At 42.2% G+C, this 16,947-nt stretch overlaps 1 protein-coding gene across 1 annotated transcript; it reads left to right on the top strand.

Annotated features, from left to right (window-relative positions):
* Positions 1 to 2,590: 2,590 nt before the first annotated feature.
* Positions 2,591 to 16,947, top strand: LOC128709496 (beta-arrestin-1). Its single transcript, XM_053804501.1, is given in 10 exon segments — positions 2,591 to 2,757; positions 2,993 to 3,084; positions 3,265 to 3,407; positions 8,007 to 8,366; positions 8,449 to 8,606; positions 14,390 to 14,533; positions 16,000 to 16,086; positions 16,158 to 16,240; positions 16,337 to 16,373; positions 16,866 to 16,947. Coding segments are annotated over 10 exon segments (1,281 nt in total). The 5' UTR covers positions 2,591 to 2,662.

Raw genomic sequence — 16,947 nt, 5'->3', positions numbered from 1 at the left:
TTTTTCCTCCATAATATTACCACAATTCCACTGCTAATGTACATTACAAAGATAAATACTGCTCAGTTTACCCACCATAGCATAAACCATCTTCAACATTAATCAGCTTTGAAATATATACTTTTAATTTTGCTCAACAAATCCACTAATGCCAGTTATTCTTTTCGTTTGTCTTTTTCAGACATTGCCGTCATAAATAAACATCGTCTGGCCGTTGCCGCTATCATCTCTTCCCCGCAAGCTTTATCGAAAGTGTCCACTTGAGCGAGAGGCTTCGCCCCAAATCCATCGCCAGCACTCGTTATTCGCGCTGGGCTCCGGCTACCAGCTCGACCGAGAAGAATACCGGCCTGGAGCAAGCTTCAGGCTCATTAATCACTCGTGGAATTTTGGGGGGATTCGTTCGAAAACCCCTTTTAATCAGCAAGATTCAGTTAAGCCCCCCGACAGCCTACCGTTACCCAGGACACTTCACGGCACTGCACACACCGTGGACACACGTTGGCCAACGGCAGAACCGGCCGTCCATCCGACCAACAATGACGTGGTTAACGGTGGAAAATTAATTACTGCTCAAATTTAGTAACGATCGCCCAATCCTGCCCCAGGCCGCACGATTAAGGGAGAAAATTAATTCAATTAAACCGATGCGTGATAGTGTGGATTGTGAGCCTGGTGAATCGGTTTCGTTGCCTAGGTTCCAAGGGTGCTTTGCACCGATTTGGTTTGGCAGGTTTAGAAATGAGGCGTTCCAGCTAAAGTGTCATTGTCAATAGCTTCTCGGCGTTGTGGCCCTTTTAAATGGGAGTTTTCTAAAGTTTTTCTTGCTCAATTATTTTATTTTTAAGCGTAACCATGCATGTCAGAAAGTTGTTATTGGTCGATGAAGTTAATATTTCTTTCCTTGAATTTGTCATTCTCTTGAATACTTCGTATATTGAATTTATGACGCTATCGTCCAAGGACTTTCTTGATGTTCGTTTTTCGGAACAAAAACAACACGCACCGATCGATCGGTTACAAGCACGCAGTTGAGCAGACTGATGAAACATGTTGCTCTTTTTCCCAGCATTTTTCCGACGAGAAAACCATCCTGCTCGGGGCGAAGGTGTTAAATTCCTCCGGTAAGGAATGCCTTGAAAGACTCTCGTAGAGTACGTTTCGTTTCATCTTACGTGCGTCGTTCCACGTTTCTGGATGGCTGCTGCGATGGCAAGGAATGACAGAGACGATCAAATCGAAATACAATTTTTCCATTGATTTGGTACATTTCATTTCCCTTGATTGATGGGGAAATTTGAAGAATGTTGGAGCGTTGATGTCAAAATGAAATTCGCCAATTTTTTATTACATTCTTCCAGTTGTAAAATTCGAATGCTCGCATTTAAAGACCTTGGCCTTGTACTCACCTTGCTTTCGCCTGGTTGAAATTATGTTACTAAAAAGAAATTTAATTGACGAAAAACATATTGGTTTTAGGAGCTTACAAACATGCCGAGTGTTAGTTTTGTTTCGCATTTCTTACAAAATGGTTGGTGTGAACTTTAGTGGTAAAGTGTGGTGTAGTGAAGTGTGAAAGAAGAAAATTCTTCAACTTCCCACCGCCCATTCCGTGTGGGTCCGGTGTTCGGTGAGCTCAACTATGCGGCATACTTTGGCATTCACCGCTGCTGCTGTCCTGCCGATGGGATAGCGTGCGGAAAAGCAAAAGAAAATCACTCTCCCGTAAAGGCGGCAATGCACGGCTCTATTCAACAGCCTTTTTTTTCGTCCCGTGTTTGCCACCGCCTCTTTGTTATTTATTCCAAATCTTGAAATGGAACGAGAGCAACAACACTTCAACCATTGGCGGCAAATTCATGGGTGGCACGTCATCGCAAGCAGTTGGTTCTCACACCGACACACGGTGGGGCAGGAATTTGTCGGCAGAAATGTTAGCGTACCGCGCTCCGTGTGCATACAGCTCGAGTAATGGTGTTTGAATAGTGTTGAAATCGGCGAAGTGTAAAACAATCATTGTTCGTCTTGGCACGCGACAGCCAATTCAGGGACACAGCATCTTGTAGCGTACATTGTACACGTTTGTACATCTCTTTTGTATCGATGTGACGCTTTTGAAACATATTGCAGAACAATGCAATGTATTTCGACATTTAGTGTTATAAAAATTATGTCCTTTAAAATATATTTACACTCTGCGGCAATGAATGTCTGATTAGTCATCTGTTTCCGTGTCGTGTTTATGCTTTAAATCAGTCGTAAAATTCCTTTATTGTGCAAACTCCGCCGTGACAGTAAATGTAAAATGTTGTGCAACCTCGATCCGTCTGTATGAACATCCGTCTGCCCCCTTTAGCCGTACCGGTGTTCGTGCGTCCCCGTGTATGTTTACCTTGCAATTAACCTCTCTAGTGTTCATGTGTTTTCATTCATGATGGTTAGCAAAACATTCGAGCCGCATGGAAAACTAACAAGATTCGGCTTTTAGTTGGCTGACACGTTGCGGTGTGAAATTAGCGGAAGTGAAAAGTGTTTCCAAGAGCGAGAGAGGGAGAGAAGAAGAGAGTGTAAAAAAAAACACAGGAAAACGGAAGGATAATTGTCTGTTAAGCTAAGACTCGACCAAGCTGCACAGTGGCCTCTAATTAGAAAACGGTTCGAAATGAATACCCATCTGCAAGGATCATCACCCAGATCTCCCGCACCGTCACCTGATCCGGACGTTGACGAGGGTAGTTCTAAAAAGCAGGCAACAAGGTAAGTGTGTCTAAAATGACAGGGATTTGTCTAAAAAAAAACACACACAAATGTAACAAATGGGTTAGCGTAATAGCTTTAACGGAATCTTCCGGTGTTTGTATTCCAGCAAAAAATAAAATTCACATCTTGTACAAATCATTCTGGTTTGATTAGTTTTACATTCTCATTCTTGGTTAATTAGTTTCGTCCTTTGTATAATATTTTTTTCTTTTCTTTCTCCTTCTCTTTTTAGAGTATTTAAGAAAAGTTCATCAAATGGCAAAATCACCGTATATTTGGGTAAACGTGACTTCGTCGACCACATTACCCATGTGGACCCGATAGGTAAGGGTTGGAATAAATAACAAAAGCGCTTCAAACTAGTTGTGCCCACCGTGTAATAAGTTCCGTGCAATCAACAAGTCTTCTTACTCCTTTTTTTTGTTACTCTTCTTTCCACGCGATCCGACCACTCGGGGCATCTTCATCAAAATCAACAACCACCCGACCGGCGCACACGTGCAGATGGTGTCGTGCTGATAGATCCCGATTATGTGAAGGAGAGAAAAGTTTTTGGACACGTACTGGCCGCCTTCCGGTACGGGCGTGAAGATCTGGACGTGCTGGGACTAACCTTCAGAAAGGACCTTTATCTCGCATCGGAACAGGTTGGTATTCGGCGGCGGGGGCATGTATGCCGTTTAATCTCTTGAATAATCGAACGGCAACTGGAGTCGATGAAAGCACACCCGAACACAAATGTAAAGAAAAGGTGTACCAGGGCGTACGATTGAATTCATGAAACAAAGATAGGGGGACGACCGTGGTCGATAGGTCGTGCAGTTAGTGAATTCAGTACACACTGCCTGTGTATGGCTAACACCGAACGTGAAGCTGTAGGTCAATGTTCTGTTTAAGAATAAGGAGAAAAACGGTTTACCTGGAATTGGAACGGAATGCGTTAACATTTGTATTAAGCTCGTTAACTTACGTCTGCGCAACGTTCGAAATGAGGCTGGCGTGTGACTTGGCGCATTTTGCAAAATCATTCCAACGATGAAACGCTAACGGGGTGTATCGGATTGCGTCGATGTTTTGCACTTACAAAAAGTAAACATGTGTATCTTTTAATCCCCCCCGATGGGTGGGCAAAGCAAGGCACAACAAACGCTTTCTTAGGACACACACACACAGTGAGCAGTACAGTGAGACCATCTGATTCGACGCAAACAAGTTTAAAATCCGTGAAATAAATCTTCCTCACTGGTACGTCTCGTCGTGTCATTGCCGCCCAGCGACACCATGCGTCTCCATCACGTACGAGCAAACACACGGGCAGACAGAGGGAAAAGTATATGCGGTCGGCGCCTGGTTTGAGTATGCGAAAGTAATGTGTGGTTGTTTGTTTTTGTCCTTTCCCAAAGGAGCGCTCGGTGGAAGCACGTTCGGTGTACATCAGCACAAATGATGTAATTTTGATTTACGATGTAGCTTTGCCCGCCGAGTTCGTTTCGGGTAGGAAAAAAACACTTACTTAGTGAAGCACAAAATGTAAAGTTTGGTGTGCTGATTAATTTGATGGTAGTCTGGAGGATGTATTTTTTTCTCTGTGAGAGCTATTTGCTTATGAAATATCTGTTTTCACATACAGATGATCATGCACAGTAAAGTATGGTAAAGTAGGGAATAGTTGTAAACTACAGAGCTAAACCCAAGCTGCCATTAAAGTTTCATTTTTATTAAATTATTTTCACAACATAGTGCGGGTATGATAAATAACAACACGTACCTCTTGTACCACAGTACGGTAGTAGGTATGTTGTGTTTCTCCATTACGTTGAGTAAAGCAAATCGCACACTCAGTGTTCCTTGCTGCCACCGGAGCAAACGTGTGCGAAAAGCAAAAAAATGCCACACGAAAGTAATCAAAATTTATGGTTTCTTTAGCAAAATGGAACGAAAGCATTAGTGTGCAAGTGGGTACAAACCGGGGTGGCCGTGTTCGTCACACTAACGCTTTGCGTTGTTGCGAGATGAACGCATGAACACGGCGCATTTGGAAAGTGTGATACCCCGGCACACATTGGCCGCGATATTCTTAATGGATGTTGATCCACCGAACGTTGCCGGGGATGTTTTGTGTGGTTTTAAGCATGTCAAGCGATGGAAACACTTTTGCCGGAGCGGTTGCGGTTTGCACACATCCGTCCACGAGAATAAATTCGTACGGTCTACAAACGGACGACAAAAATTGTACATTGCATGTGTATAGACAATACAGCGGCAACAAATGTTCGATGAGTGACTGTTTTGTTGGTCAATTTATGAGAGAACAAAAAATCGAATCCTTCGCTCACTGTGCGTTTGATGGTTTTTTATTGACCTGATTTGGTACGGTATGACTTCATAATTCATTTCGGATTTAGTCTGTCACACTAACGATGTTAACAGATGAATGTTGGTTTTTGGTGCGGGCTATCTGTTGTGTATGAAAAATCGTTCATTCGAAATGATAAATCTGAAGGTTTTAGATACATCACATAATCTACTGTCGGGTTGTGTGCAGCGAACGATAAAAGCAACAGTCAGTGGCTATGCTTGACTTCGTTCGTCCCGGGCACGTTCGTCGCTTTCTTTAAGTGGACAGTATTAGAAAAAAAAATTTGATAAATTGCCTAAATTCGCTCTCATCTCACTTTCGTTACGTCTGTTAGACTCACGAGGAGCACTCTACAAAGGATCTTTATATCCGATTTCATTCTTTCTTGCATTTCGAAATCTCACTCCTCCACAGCAATCGATAAAAAAGTTACAGGCAAATTTACTTTTATTTGGTTGTTTCTTCATTTAATTTTTTTTTCATTTTTGACTGTTTGTCTCGCGTAAACAACTGATTTATCTAATAATTGATGTGCAAGTCCGTGCCCAAAAGTCTTGTTTACTTCTTCCCATACAATAGGGCTCTGCGCATTGGGGGTAGATCATACCATAAGTAAGAAAGCTTAAGCTTTCAGCCTGTACCTTTGAAATAATCCATTTACCAGGCTGTATCATTGTGTACAGATTCGTAAACAATGTCCTTTAGGCATAAAAAATGACATAAGGGCTAATTTTTGCAGAATCATATTTTGAGAGAAATCGATAACAAGTTTAGAAATTTACTTTAAATTCAGTCCGTTTGAAACAAAATGTAAATCTGGTTATTAAAATATTCCTTCTTTTTGTTGATTTTAATTTAAAAATGTTTGTTTACATTTTTGACATACGGAAAACATAGCCTAACCTGGTTCAAACCTGCTGGAAAAATGGTTTGTTTTCTAAACCAATCAATCTAAACCATTTTTCCTTGGCTTTCCTAGGCTGCTCTTGTCACTTGTTTGCTGGGCTGTAAGCGCATAAGCATGGAAACGTCAAAATGCATACGGAAAAACAGGCTTAGAGTATGATTCCGGCCCGGCGAAGTCTTTATCCATATAATCGTCAAAGTATAACTCATTTTGAGTAAGCAATACGGCCTGGCCGTCCTTGTTGAATAAAAAAAACTCATTTTGAGTAACTCATTGATGAAATGAACAAAAATGAACGGCATTGACGAACGCTCACGGAACGAACGACTCCATGAATACTGCTAAATATCTAGTAGCGTCATAGAACTACCATATACCCAACCACAGTAAATATTAACCTGAACCACCCCAAACATTACTTTTAATGAGTGTCATTTATTCGCTTACTAAGAAATTAATGCCGCTAAATATGTAAGCGGTCCAATAAAACGGTGACAATTGCAGAGCCAAGAATCTAACCGACAAACCCGTGTCGGAACAATTGACAATCCCGAGAAGGATATTCAATTACCTTCGCAAATAGATTAGCAGCAAAAATCGCCGATGGTTTAATTACGCAATCCGCTCGGGCATTGTTTGTGATTGTAGTGTAATTTTGCACCCCACAGACGCTTGCCACGCATAAGCTGCCGCAGCCACCTATCGGCGGATAACGCCAAAAGTGGCAGCAGAATGATAATTATTCTGCGAAAATAAGGTAAATTAAACCACACCAGCCCGGGTATGGGTAGCGCTAGGTAGAAGGCAAAAGCACTACAACGGGCTACAACGAACGAAGATATCGTGGAAAGATAAACTGATTTGGTTAGATATACCTGACCAAACCGGTGCGAGCATTGCGCTATGGTACGTTTGGGAGCCCCGAGAATCATCTGCGCCGCTCTGCCGCTCTTTAACTGTCGCAGTTATGCACAAGGAAATGACCAATAATGACGTGTTCTCGCAGTACGGGGCTCTTGTTTCGCTTCTGCTATTATGATCCTTTGCGCCATTCCTTCTATTACAACCACCACTCGATTGCGCATAAAAAAGGATGAACGTCGTTGCGTAGATTGACCTTCTACCCGAGTACATAGTGCGCGCGGGTTATCATTTGAGAAGGTTGGAAGGCAACGAAAAAAATATATTTTAATGGGATCCCATTTTGGAGGTGATTTGATTCGTGTCCCTGTTTTACGACATTGGCCCGACCGGTAAGCCCGAACACGCATTGTTTCGCATTTCTTAAGTTAGACTTTTATGAACCACCGGTAGTCGTTAGTGCTGAATCGCTATCGAAAGCCCCTATCCCGTGGGTAGCTTGTGGAAATGGTATTTCATTCGCTTGAAAGGATTCTTCTTCCGTTTAAAGTAACGGTCGGCATTAAAGGTCAAACGAAATGGTAACGATCCTAATTGTTTATAGCACATTTTTTAATTTTTGTTCGCATACCATTGACCAAATAGCCGTTGCGTACTAAAAGTCGGTGAATAATTTCAATCATTTTATCTGTTTTTTTTTTGTTCGTGTCGTACTTGAAAAAAGCTCATTCCATCATGTCTACGACGGACATCCGGCAGCAAATAGTCGTCGAAAGAAGATAGAAACGGCGGCTTTAGGAAGCTTTTGTAGTTTCGCTGAACAAAGCACGGTTAAATTAAGTATAGCCATTGTGTGCATGCTAACGTTCTGTTCACAATTTACTAACAGGCCTCATAGTTGTTTGCAATCTGCAACGATGTTGCCAGCGATGCGACCTTGCCGCCGGCTAACAGCGCACCATGGCATGTTTTCGCTGGGGCCGTAATTGAAAATAAATTATTCCATTTCTCTTTCGCGTTTGCTTTGTGCCGTGGTATCTTTCTCGGTGCGTTGGCCGGGTTTGTCCGTACCGCTGATGGTGTTACTGCTATATCCATTATTTTTGCTCTGTTCGCCAGATTTATCCACCGTTGGAATCGGATCGACCGCTAACCCGCCTGCAGGAGCGCCTGATACGGAAGCTGGGCGCGAATGCCTATCCCTTCTACTTCGAAGTGCCGCCACACTGTCCAGCATCGGTGTCGCTACAGCCGGCACCGGGCGATACCGGCAAACCGTGCGGCGTGGACTACGAGCTCAAGGCCTTCGTCGGCGAGTCGCAGGAGGACAAACCGCACAAACGGAACTCGGTACGGTTAGCGATAAGGAAAATCATGTACGCACCTTCGAAGCTTGGCGAACAGCCGTCGATCGAGGTTAGCAAAGAGTACATACTGAAACCAAATAAAATTCACCTAGAGGCAAGTCTGGATAAGGAGGTAAGTCATCGCACGAAGCTCATTCTCATCTGTTATACTTACCTTTTTTGTTCTTGTTTTTTTTTTGTAACTATCGTTTCAGCTTTACCACCACGGCGAAAGCTTGTCGGTGAATGTACATATAGCGAATAATTCAAGTAAAACAGTTAAAAAAATCAAAGTATCGGTCCGGCAGTTTGCGGACATCTGTCTCTTCTCGACGGCGCAGTACAAGTGCACGGTAGCGGAGGTGGAATCCGAGTAAGTACTCCGTTGCACCGATCTGAGATTGTTAGTGCAACAAATACGCGGTGCAATCAATCGACCCGATCCAGGTGTTGTGCCATCCTTGTTGCAGTCGTCGTTCATATCTCTGCGTCACGTTGAATGCACCAGGACGAAACAAAAAATACCGAATCAAAAGGATGGTGTGGTTTGCAGTGTGGTGTTCCATGGTTGATTCCCACCAATGGCGCACCATTGACCGCATTCACAAAACTGGCCAGTGCAACAACTGTTCGCAAGAACTGGGCTTCTTTATTTTTTTTTGCCCCTTCCTTTGCCGCTCGACAAAATAAGACCGAATGGTAATCATGTGTGGGTGTGTTGGAACGCCGGTTGGTTGAGAAAACTTTCAATCCCCGTTTGGCGTTATGGCGTTACTTAAACATCCAGAACGCAGAAGAGCACTCAGGTTTAATTGAAGGATTGAATACGTACAGTAGACGTACATGTGGCTGGTTTTGCTGGTGTGTGAGTGTAGCAGACTTTTTTCTTGCTCCCTGAAAGATTTCTTCGTGTGCAGCGGAAATGGAACATGGAAGGGTGGTACTCGTCGATGTAGCATAAAAGCGTAGCAACAGTAGCGTCTGAAGGGACCCATAAAGGCCCGCCAAACCGGAAGCTGAGTTGTTGGCTGGGTTCGGAACGGATTACGGTTGCTCTTCAAGACGGTGAAGGACCTAATGCACGGATGTCGTCATGGAGCGTGTAACGTGAGTGCACGGGTAGTCAAAAGTGACTTAACGTGCGAATCTTATGTCCCTATGCTTCAAACGCTTCTGTATGGTTTATGTGTGTGTATTAGTGATGCGGCACACAGTATGTCAGATGATGGTAAAGCATTCGAAAGAGGGTTCGTTTTTTCTCATTCTCTACTCCAAGCTAACGATGCGTTCAAGCCGCATGAAGCATTGCATGGTGCTTTTTTGCATCATGCACATCCTACGTTATTGCTCGAAACCATGCACCGGTCCAGTGCACCCTTAAACACAACGCGATAATAAGCGGTATGTGGCAGGAAATAGTTTATGTTTTACGATTACATGCAGGTTCTTGGGAGATTGCATGCTTTTAGGGGGTCAACGCAATATCCCCACTATACCACCCGAGTGCGAACATTAATACAAGTTATAAAAGACACGTAAAGCGGGATTTAGAATACGCTGCTATTTTAATTTATCCCTACTTTTCATTAAAGGTAATAATTTGTACAATATTTTGCTAGATTTGGCGTTGATTTTAGCGTGCTTGTGATTCAACTTGCAGTCGCGAAGAATGATATTGATGAGGGTTCGGGAAATTGACAATGACATTTAGGGAGTTGTGTCAGTTGATGATATTTCCTTCCCGGAAGAACCGATCCAAAAATTACTGGAAATGTTACTGCATTAATTGAAATCAAATTACTGCGCAACAGAAGTGTTGACGTGCATTCAGCGAAAAGCGTAAATAATTTACTTTCATGTTAGTCTGCTAAACATCACTCTGAACTAATTTGTTCAATTCGTTCAATCTCGAACTGGATGAATGTACTGTAAATTTGAAAACAGAAGGGTAGGAATTAGTAAGAAGCTTAAATGCTTTCATTTATTGATGGAACATCCTTTCGATGTCGTCGGCGTATTATACCCATCAAGCGCCGTGCCCTGTCTATCAAATAAGCTATTAGCGCAGCACTTTACTGCTGGCAAACGTTCGAGCGAGTGTAATTTTCCTGGGGACCGAAAACAATTCTCAATTAAATTTTTCAATTAAACCTTTCCGTTGCGAAACGAACTGCGGCGGGTATTGCGCTTGACCTGAGAAATCAGTCCGTGCTGAGAGCGTTGCGGAAAATCGATAACCGTACCGAAACCGTAGAAGAAGCAGCCATTATTCTGCACCTTGGTTTGTTGGTGGCTTGGTCATCGGTTGGCTTCGGTTGCTAGCAAACGCTGGTGGTGGTAGTTTGAGCACTTTTCCCGTTCGCAATCGAGCAGGTGTGCCTTGGTTGGGAAAGCACACCTCATGAACAATGTCGGGGTCAACGCAAACTTTATCGAAAATCGTTTCCATTCCACATTTGGAGGTCATACTGACACATCCACACAATCGAGTGCGAGCAGGATGGTTTCTTCATGTTGGACGTTATTCTACTGCTTCCGCAATCATATCGCACAAACGAAAGCGCACCCGTTTTTTGAGAAGAAAATCCATACAATAGCATACAGAAACGTGCAACGTGTCATCGATTAGAACGTTATCAAGCGAAAGCAAAATAAATACCGGGTAAAAGGTTACGAAAAAACATTCAAGAGTGTTGTTTTTAAAGGTTAAGAAACGTTTATTTTCTGTACCATCAGCTGAAAATCGACCCGCCCATACAATTCTTTCTAACGTTTACAGGTGTTAAGCTTCTGGCCGGCTCATATCTGGTTCGCCTAAACATCGCACAACCTATCTAATGTATCTATCCTTCAATTCACCACAGAGAATACTCCGTCGGTCCCGGCTTTACCCTATCCAAAGTGTTCACCATTAAACCGCTGCTTAAGCACAACAAACACAAACGCGGCCTTGCCCTGGACGGTCAGCTGAAGCACGAGGACACAAATCTAGCGTCCAGCACGATGTAAGCGAAATGGCGCCATGTTTGTACACTGGTGACGGGAAGTGGTTATGGTATATAGCGTTGGTCAGGAAAAGTGAACATTTAATCGAAACTGAAAGTGGCACTCTGAATGGATAGAACAATCTTGCAAAACCCCGACTCCCGAACCCCCGATTGCGTGTCCCGATGGCAAATGGACTTTCTTTGTTGCTTCACTTCACATTAGAGCTATTGTAGTAACACACAATCATAGACATACACAGCCAAAAATCATTCCGGTTTAATTTACATAACACTCCATCCGGACTACCCTGTGTAGGACCTCCTTTCATTGGCCCAGGTGAAACGATAAAAACTCAATACCGTTTTTTTTTTCTTTCCTTCATTCTTAACCCAACCTAAGTTAATGTATTGTGCCTGGTAACAACATTTCTCACCATCATGGATCGATTAAGGTGACATTTACTATTAAACTCATGTCCTTGATTTCATGATCATAATACTATCTATATATTGAAAGGAGATTTTTAGTTGGGACTGTTTCTTAATTGTTGTATAGGGAACATTTAGGCGATGAAAGCAAATATTATGAAGACAAAAATATTTCGAATTCATCTGATAATTTAACTTTAGAATCTAGTGAAAGTCCTTCCTTCGGAAGGTAGCCAAGCAGACAGTCATTAAAGTTCTATGGAGAAGCTGAATCTCTAAGTCCTTCCTTTGTTCGAATAGCGAGTTCCAATTATCTGTTCCGTATAATTATCCCGAAGTCAATTGAAAAAATGGCCCGAGCGTTTTCCTCCAAGTCTTGCATGACCAGTATGTACCATGCAATCGGTAGCAAACAGTTTTAAATAATAATTTGGTGATGGTTAATGGTGGTAAAAGCGATCATATAGCGGATATTATTGTAAATAATTTAATGTCTGTATAGCTAACATGCATTATTGTCAAATAATTAAAAAAAATACCTTGAACAACTTAATGCGAAGTCTAAACACAAACTTCCGGTGCCATGACACCATCGATATTGCTTCTAGTTTATATTTATTTGTTAAACAGCAGTCTAATAACCTTTCCCCTGTTATTAACTAGCAACTAGTGAGCATGTGTCTGCCTGTTTGCGTGTATTTCTAAAGGAGCGGTCAGGTGCGACACAAGTGCTCTGCAGAAACTGCCCTCTTCCATGGCAAACCAAGCCCGACTCCGGGTTAGCGGGTAGCGGTTTTGTGAACTTTTCAACATGCTCTTGATTTGCAGAAACCCCTGACAATGATGGTGCGGTTGGGTTGTGCTTGAGAATGTGGCATATTTCAAATATTTGTGGAGCATCAGCAGAAATGGCTTCAGCTGTGGGGACTCTCCCAATGTTTGTAAGCCAATACACCGGTGCCGTTCCGTGGATGAAATTGCTGTGCGTGTGTGTGTCGTTGGCAAAATAAACTCTTCGCCACATAACGCTGATAAGCTACGCCTCATTCATATCGGATCGGGTACAACCGTAATCGGATTGAATGGCAGTTGTAGATGATCGTGTGGCGTGTCTCGAGGATATATCTTGTGTGACACGGGATAGTATTTCATCGCTGCAACATTCATCGGAACACACGTGCCAAGGAAGCTAATTCGTGTTCGGGGTTTCCTTGGAAAACTTTGCCCAACAGCACAGATGAGCTCATCTCCAATCGAAGTTGAAAACACACACGTGCACACACACGGCCGTTCGTAACAATGCCTGACAACGCAAACCAACAGTATGAACGCAGACAATGTTTGGGGCCAACGAAAATCGACCTGCAAGCGCACACCACCGCGTAAGCAGAGGAGGAAACGTTTGCGTGCGTGCCGCAAGTGATTAGCTTTCGTTTCCGCCAGGCCGCCTGGTGCTTTTAACCAGTTCAACCGACCAATCTACCCAACCCCGACCTACCGGATCACCCTTCGCCGTGTTGGGTACGGTCGCGGCAGGAAATCGATGGCAATCGGACCACCACCACCACGTGCCGTCAGGTTGCGCGTGCGGAAAACGTATTCATTTTGCACCGTACGTTTTACTGTGCGGTTTTGGGTCCTCGCCCTCGTCACCATGTCTCGCCACGGTTGCTGATGGGGAGGGTGATTATGCGCTGTATGTTCGGTAATGTGAAGTGAAGTTGGGTTTCATTTCGATTCCGTTTGCTTTGCCCGGCGTGATAAATATACACTCTAACCGTGCGGCACCAGGCGCCTCCATGTAATAGATATGTTTTATTTTATTTACTTTTTTTTTCTTCGCGCACTCATTATCCTTCAAGCTGTATGTGTGCTAAGGCTTTTGCGTTTGGGGAAAGGAACGAAGGAAAAAAAACATATTCAGCCCAAATTCGAACAATGGCATTGTAAATGAAGAAAACATACTTATTTTTCTTGCCTGTGAAGCACATTGGTGTGAAGGTTTTTATGTTACGTATTGTATTATCCATCCGTTGCCGTAATTACGTTCGAATCAATTTGCATTTTTAATGCAATAATTTATTGGCGGTATAGGGGATGTTGCTCAACTTTACAGTCCTTATTTTATTGCGCACGCAATTAAAGCGATATGTCGTCCGGAAATTCCCGGTAGAAATTGATTAATGTCAAGCGATACCCGGATAGATTGCATCAAAACGTCTGTATATGCAAATTGTGCGATGAAAAACACAGCAGCGGCAAGCGGATGGTGTACACCCGGTCGATGGATGGAAACGGTTTCCGCATCGAATCAGTTCCACGAAATATCGTCACAAGAATGTTTGATTACTAATTGTACCTTTTTGTGTTCCTTCTCTTTCCCGGCCTTTTATCTCTCTCTCTCTCTCTCTCTCTCTCTCTCTTTGTTTGTTTTTCTTTTCATGATGTGAACGAAATATGATGCTCTTATGCTATTGTATCAACTCCGTCGGTTTTGCTCTCATACAAACAATAACATAACGGTGCGCCCTTTCGCTGTTCGGGTTCAATTCTGCACCACGTGCGATAACATTAATGCGCACCATACGAACATCTACTACGCAACCTTCAAACCCCGTTACGATCACACACGCGTTACGCGTCATCCTTTCCATCGATCCATTGTTCCATCCCCCGGTCGGTCCATCGCCATGAACACTCCGTTACCTCCCCCCCACCCACCACGACAACACAACAACAGAGACGGATGTCAGGTTGCTCCCGGATTTACGCTTTCGAAAGTGTTTACGCTGACGCCATTGCTGGCCAATAATAAAGACAAGTGGGGCCTGGCACTTGACGGGCAGCTGAAGCACGAGGACACCAATCTGGCCTCGAGCACGCTGTAAGTTTGTTGATACATCTTTCCCTCGTACACTTTCTTCTTTGCCCCGCCACTACACCACCCCTTACACTCCCACCAGACTATCCTGGTGGCTTTTGCTCCTTTGGCCGTGTCGCGTGTCGTTTTCTCGTCTCATGTGATGTTTTTGTTTTTTTTCCTTTCTGTTTCTTTTCTTTGTTACTGTTGGTTCACCTGAAAGGGTTTTATGTTTTCTCCATTCTCCTGTTGCTCTCGCCTTCTAGGTGAACTATACGTTTTTTGTTGTTTTTTGTGTATCTTGCACTGTGGTGTTATTGTTCTTCGTTGCATTGTTTTTATTCGCCAAAAAAAAAAACAACTCAATTGAAGGTCTGTTGCTTTATCTTTTGTGTTTTGGTTTGTTTTGGCTTATTTGTTCAATTACGTTTTATTATAAATTAGTTTGTTCGTTTTCCATGTTTATCGTTTAGCAATTTCAAATGTTTCTTGTTTTGTTTTGCTTTATTGTGTTTTTTTTTTTTTAATTTGGTTTTTATGATGTTATGATGTTTCTAAGTGTTTTCCATTGCAGAAGAAAACGCTTTTTGTATTGATGTATAAATGAGTTATCTTGTTAGAGAACTTGTACATACAGACATTGCCTTTTGTTTCCCCTGTTGTTCTATTTCGATTAAATTTCAGTTGTGCATATCCTTTTTTTTTTTTCGCACCATTTGTAGCCTTCCTTAGTTAGTAAATTAAAAAAAAAACTATCCTAGCTATTTATCGTTTGTTTAAATAGTTAACTAACTTTATATCATCACATTTAGTTATAAATTTGCATCGTTTGTTTCGTAACATTAGTTTGAATTGTGATTTATCGGTTTGTTTTATGTGATTGTAAAACACACAATTTACGTTGCTCGTGTCTCTTTGTCCATCCCCTAACCACTTCCCGTTCCCTTCGTATTGCACTGCTTTTCTACTTCTAATAATGTTTAAAATATTCACAGGTCTCGCACACTGGTGGATGGAAAATATAGGTAGAAATGCATTTTAATGACTGAATCGATTAGTTTTTGTTACATATAATTTGATTTGCATTCTAAGTTTTGTTGTGCTTGATTTAGTATTTTAAAACCAATTCTATTGAGCCCATTATATAGTATATTACATATTCTGTTAGGGTAAAACTATAGGCTATTCACCATTGGGGGTGCTAAGCTGCGATAGCGATCCTTTCTTTTTTGAGTGACTGTAAAATAAAGTACTTTACATTGTTAGTTTGTGCCTTGGAAATCCTTTTAACATGCTCCTTTTAGTGTGTGTTGATTATTTGTATTTAGTTTCACTAATATTTTTCGTTATATCTTTCTTATTATAGCTTATTGCTTAAACTTTATCTTTGTTTGATTGGATTTCATTGAATGCTTCTTCCTTTGTGACCAGCTCAATTTAATGTAATGGTTTCATTTTTTCCCACAAAATGTTTGTCTTCGTCGGTGCAGAATTGCTGATCCTTCACAACGAGAAAATCTGGGCATTATAGTGCAGTATAAAGTAAAGGTTAAACTTTGCATCACTCCACTCGGCGGGTAAATATATCGTCTGGAAACATATCGTTCAGTCATGGAATCATTCTGACGCCTTATTTTCTTAATTGCAGAGATTTAGTAGCAGAGCTGCCATTTATACTCATGCACCCGAAACCGGACGATGATGAACCCGTGATAGGAGACCGATCGCCCGGTCGAACGGTGAACAGTGCCGATCGTAAACATTCGTACCAGGCCGGTCACGAAATGGGCTCCAACAGCAACAATGGTGACGCAAATGCCGCTAAAGAGGATGGCCCTAATTTAATCCAGTTAGACGGGTAAGAGTAACATTAGAATAGCTACAAGCATCTCACTTGGGAATTCATAAATTAAAGCTCCGTAACATACATGGTTTACAACAAGGTGCACATGCAAACATGAAAGCAATATTTTTTAAATTTTTTGGACAATTAAAATGCTGTGCAATCGACCGTTAAGTTGTGGACAAGGGTTTCAAGTGGTCATTTGTTGGACACTCGAAATGTTCAAACGAAACAAAGTTAGTACATTCCCTCAAGGGTACTTCTGTTGCGACGTTTTGGGAATTTCGTATGGGTAGACCTTTTTTGCCGTAAGCGCTACAAAATTTACCGTGTTAATGTTGGGCTACACTGAACATTTGCTAACAGGTTGAACGCATCTTACATGGGCTGTATACATTCAATTATTTTTCTCTCATTCCATCATTCGCCGTTTAAAACGAAACTCGAAATAATTATTATATTTCACCTATTTATGTTTTCTACTACATTTCCTTTTTTTAACCTTCTTTTTAGCGATGACAACTGTCCGGACGATGATATTATATTTGAGGATTTCGCTCGGTTACGCTTGAAAGGCGCTGAAACGGAAGCTTAA

This window comes from Anopheles marshallii, chromosome 2, assembly GCF_943734725.1.
Source record: "Anopheles marshallii chromosome 2, idAnoMarsDA_429_01, whole genome shotgun sequence".
NCBI classification, from domain to species: domain Eukaryota; kingdom Metazoa; phylum Arthropoda; class Insecta; order Diptera; family Culicidae; genus Anopheles; species Anopheles marshallii.
This window is presented reverse-complemented; position numbering and strand designations above follow the sequence as displayed.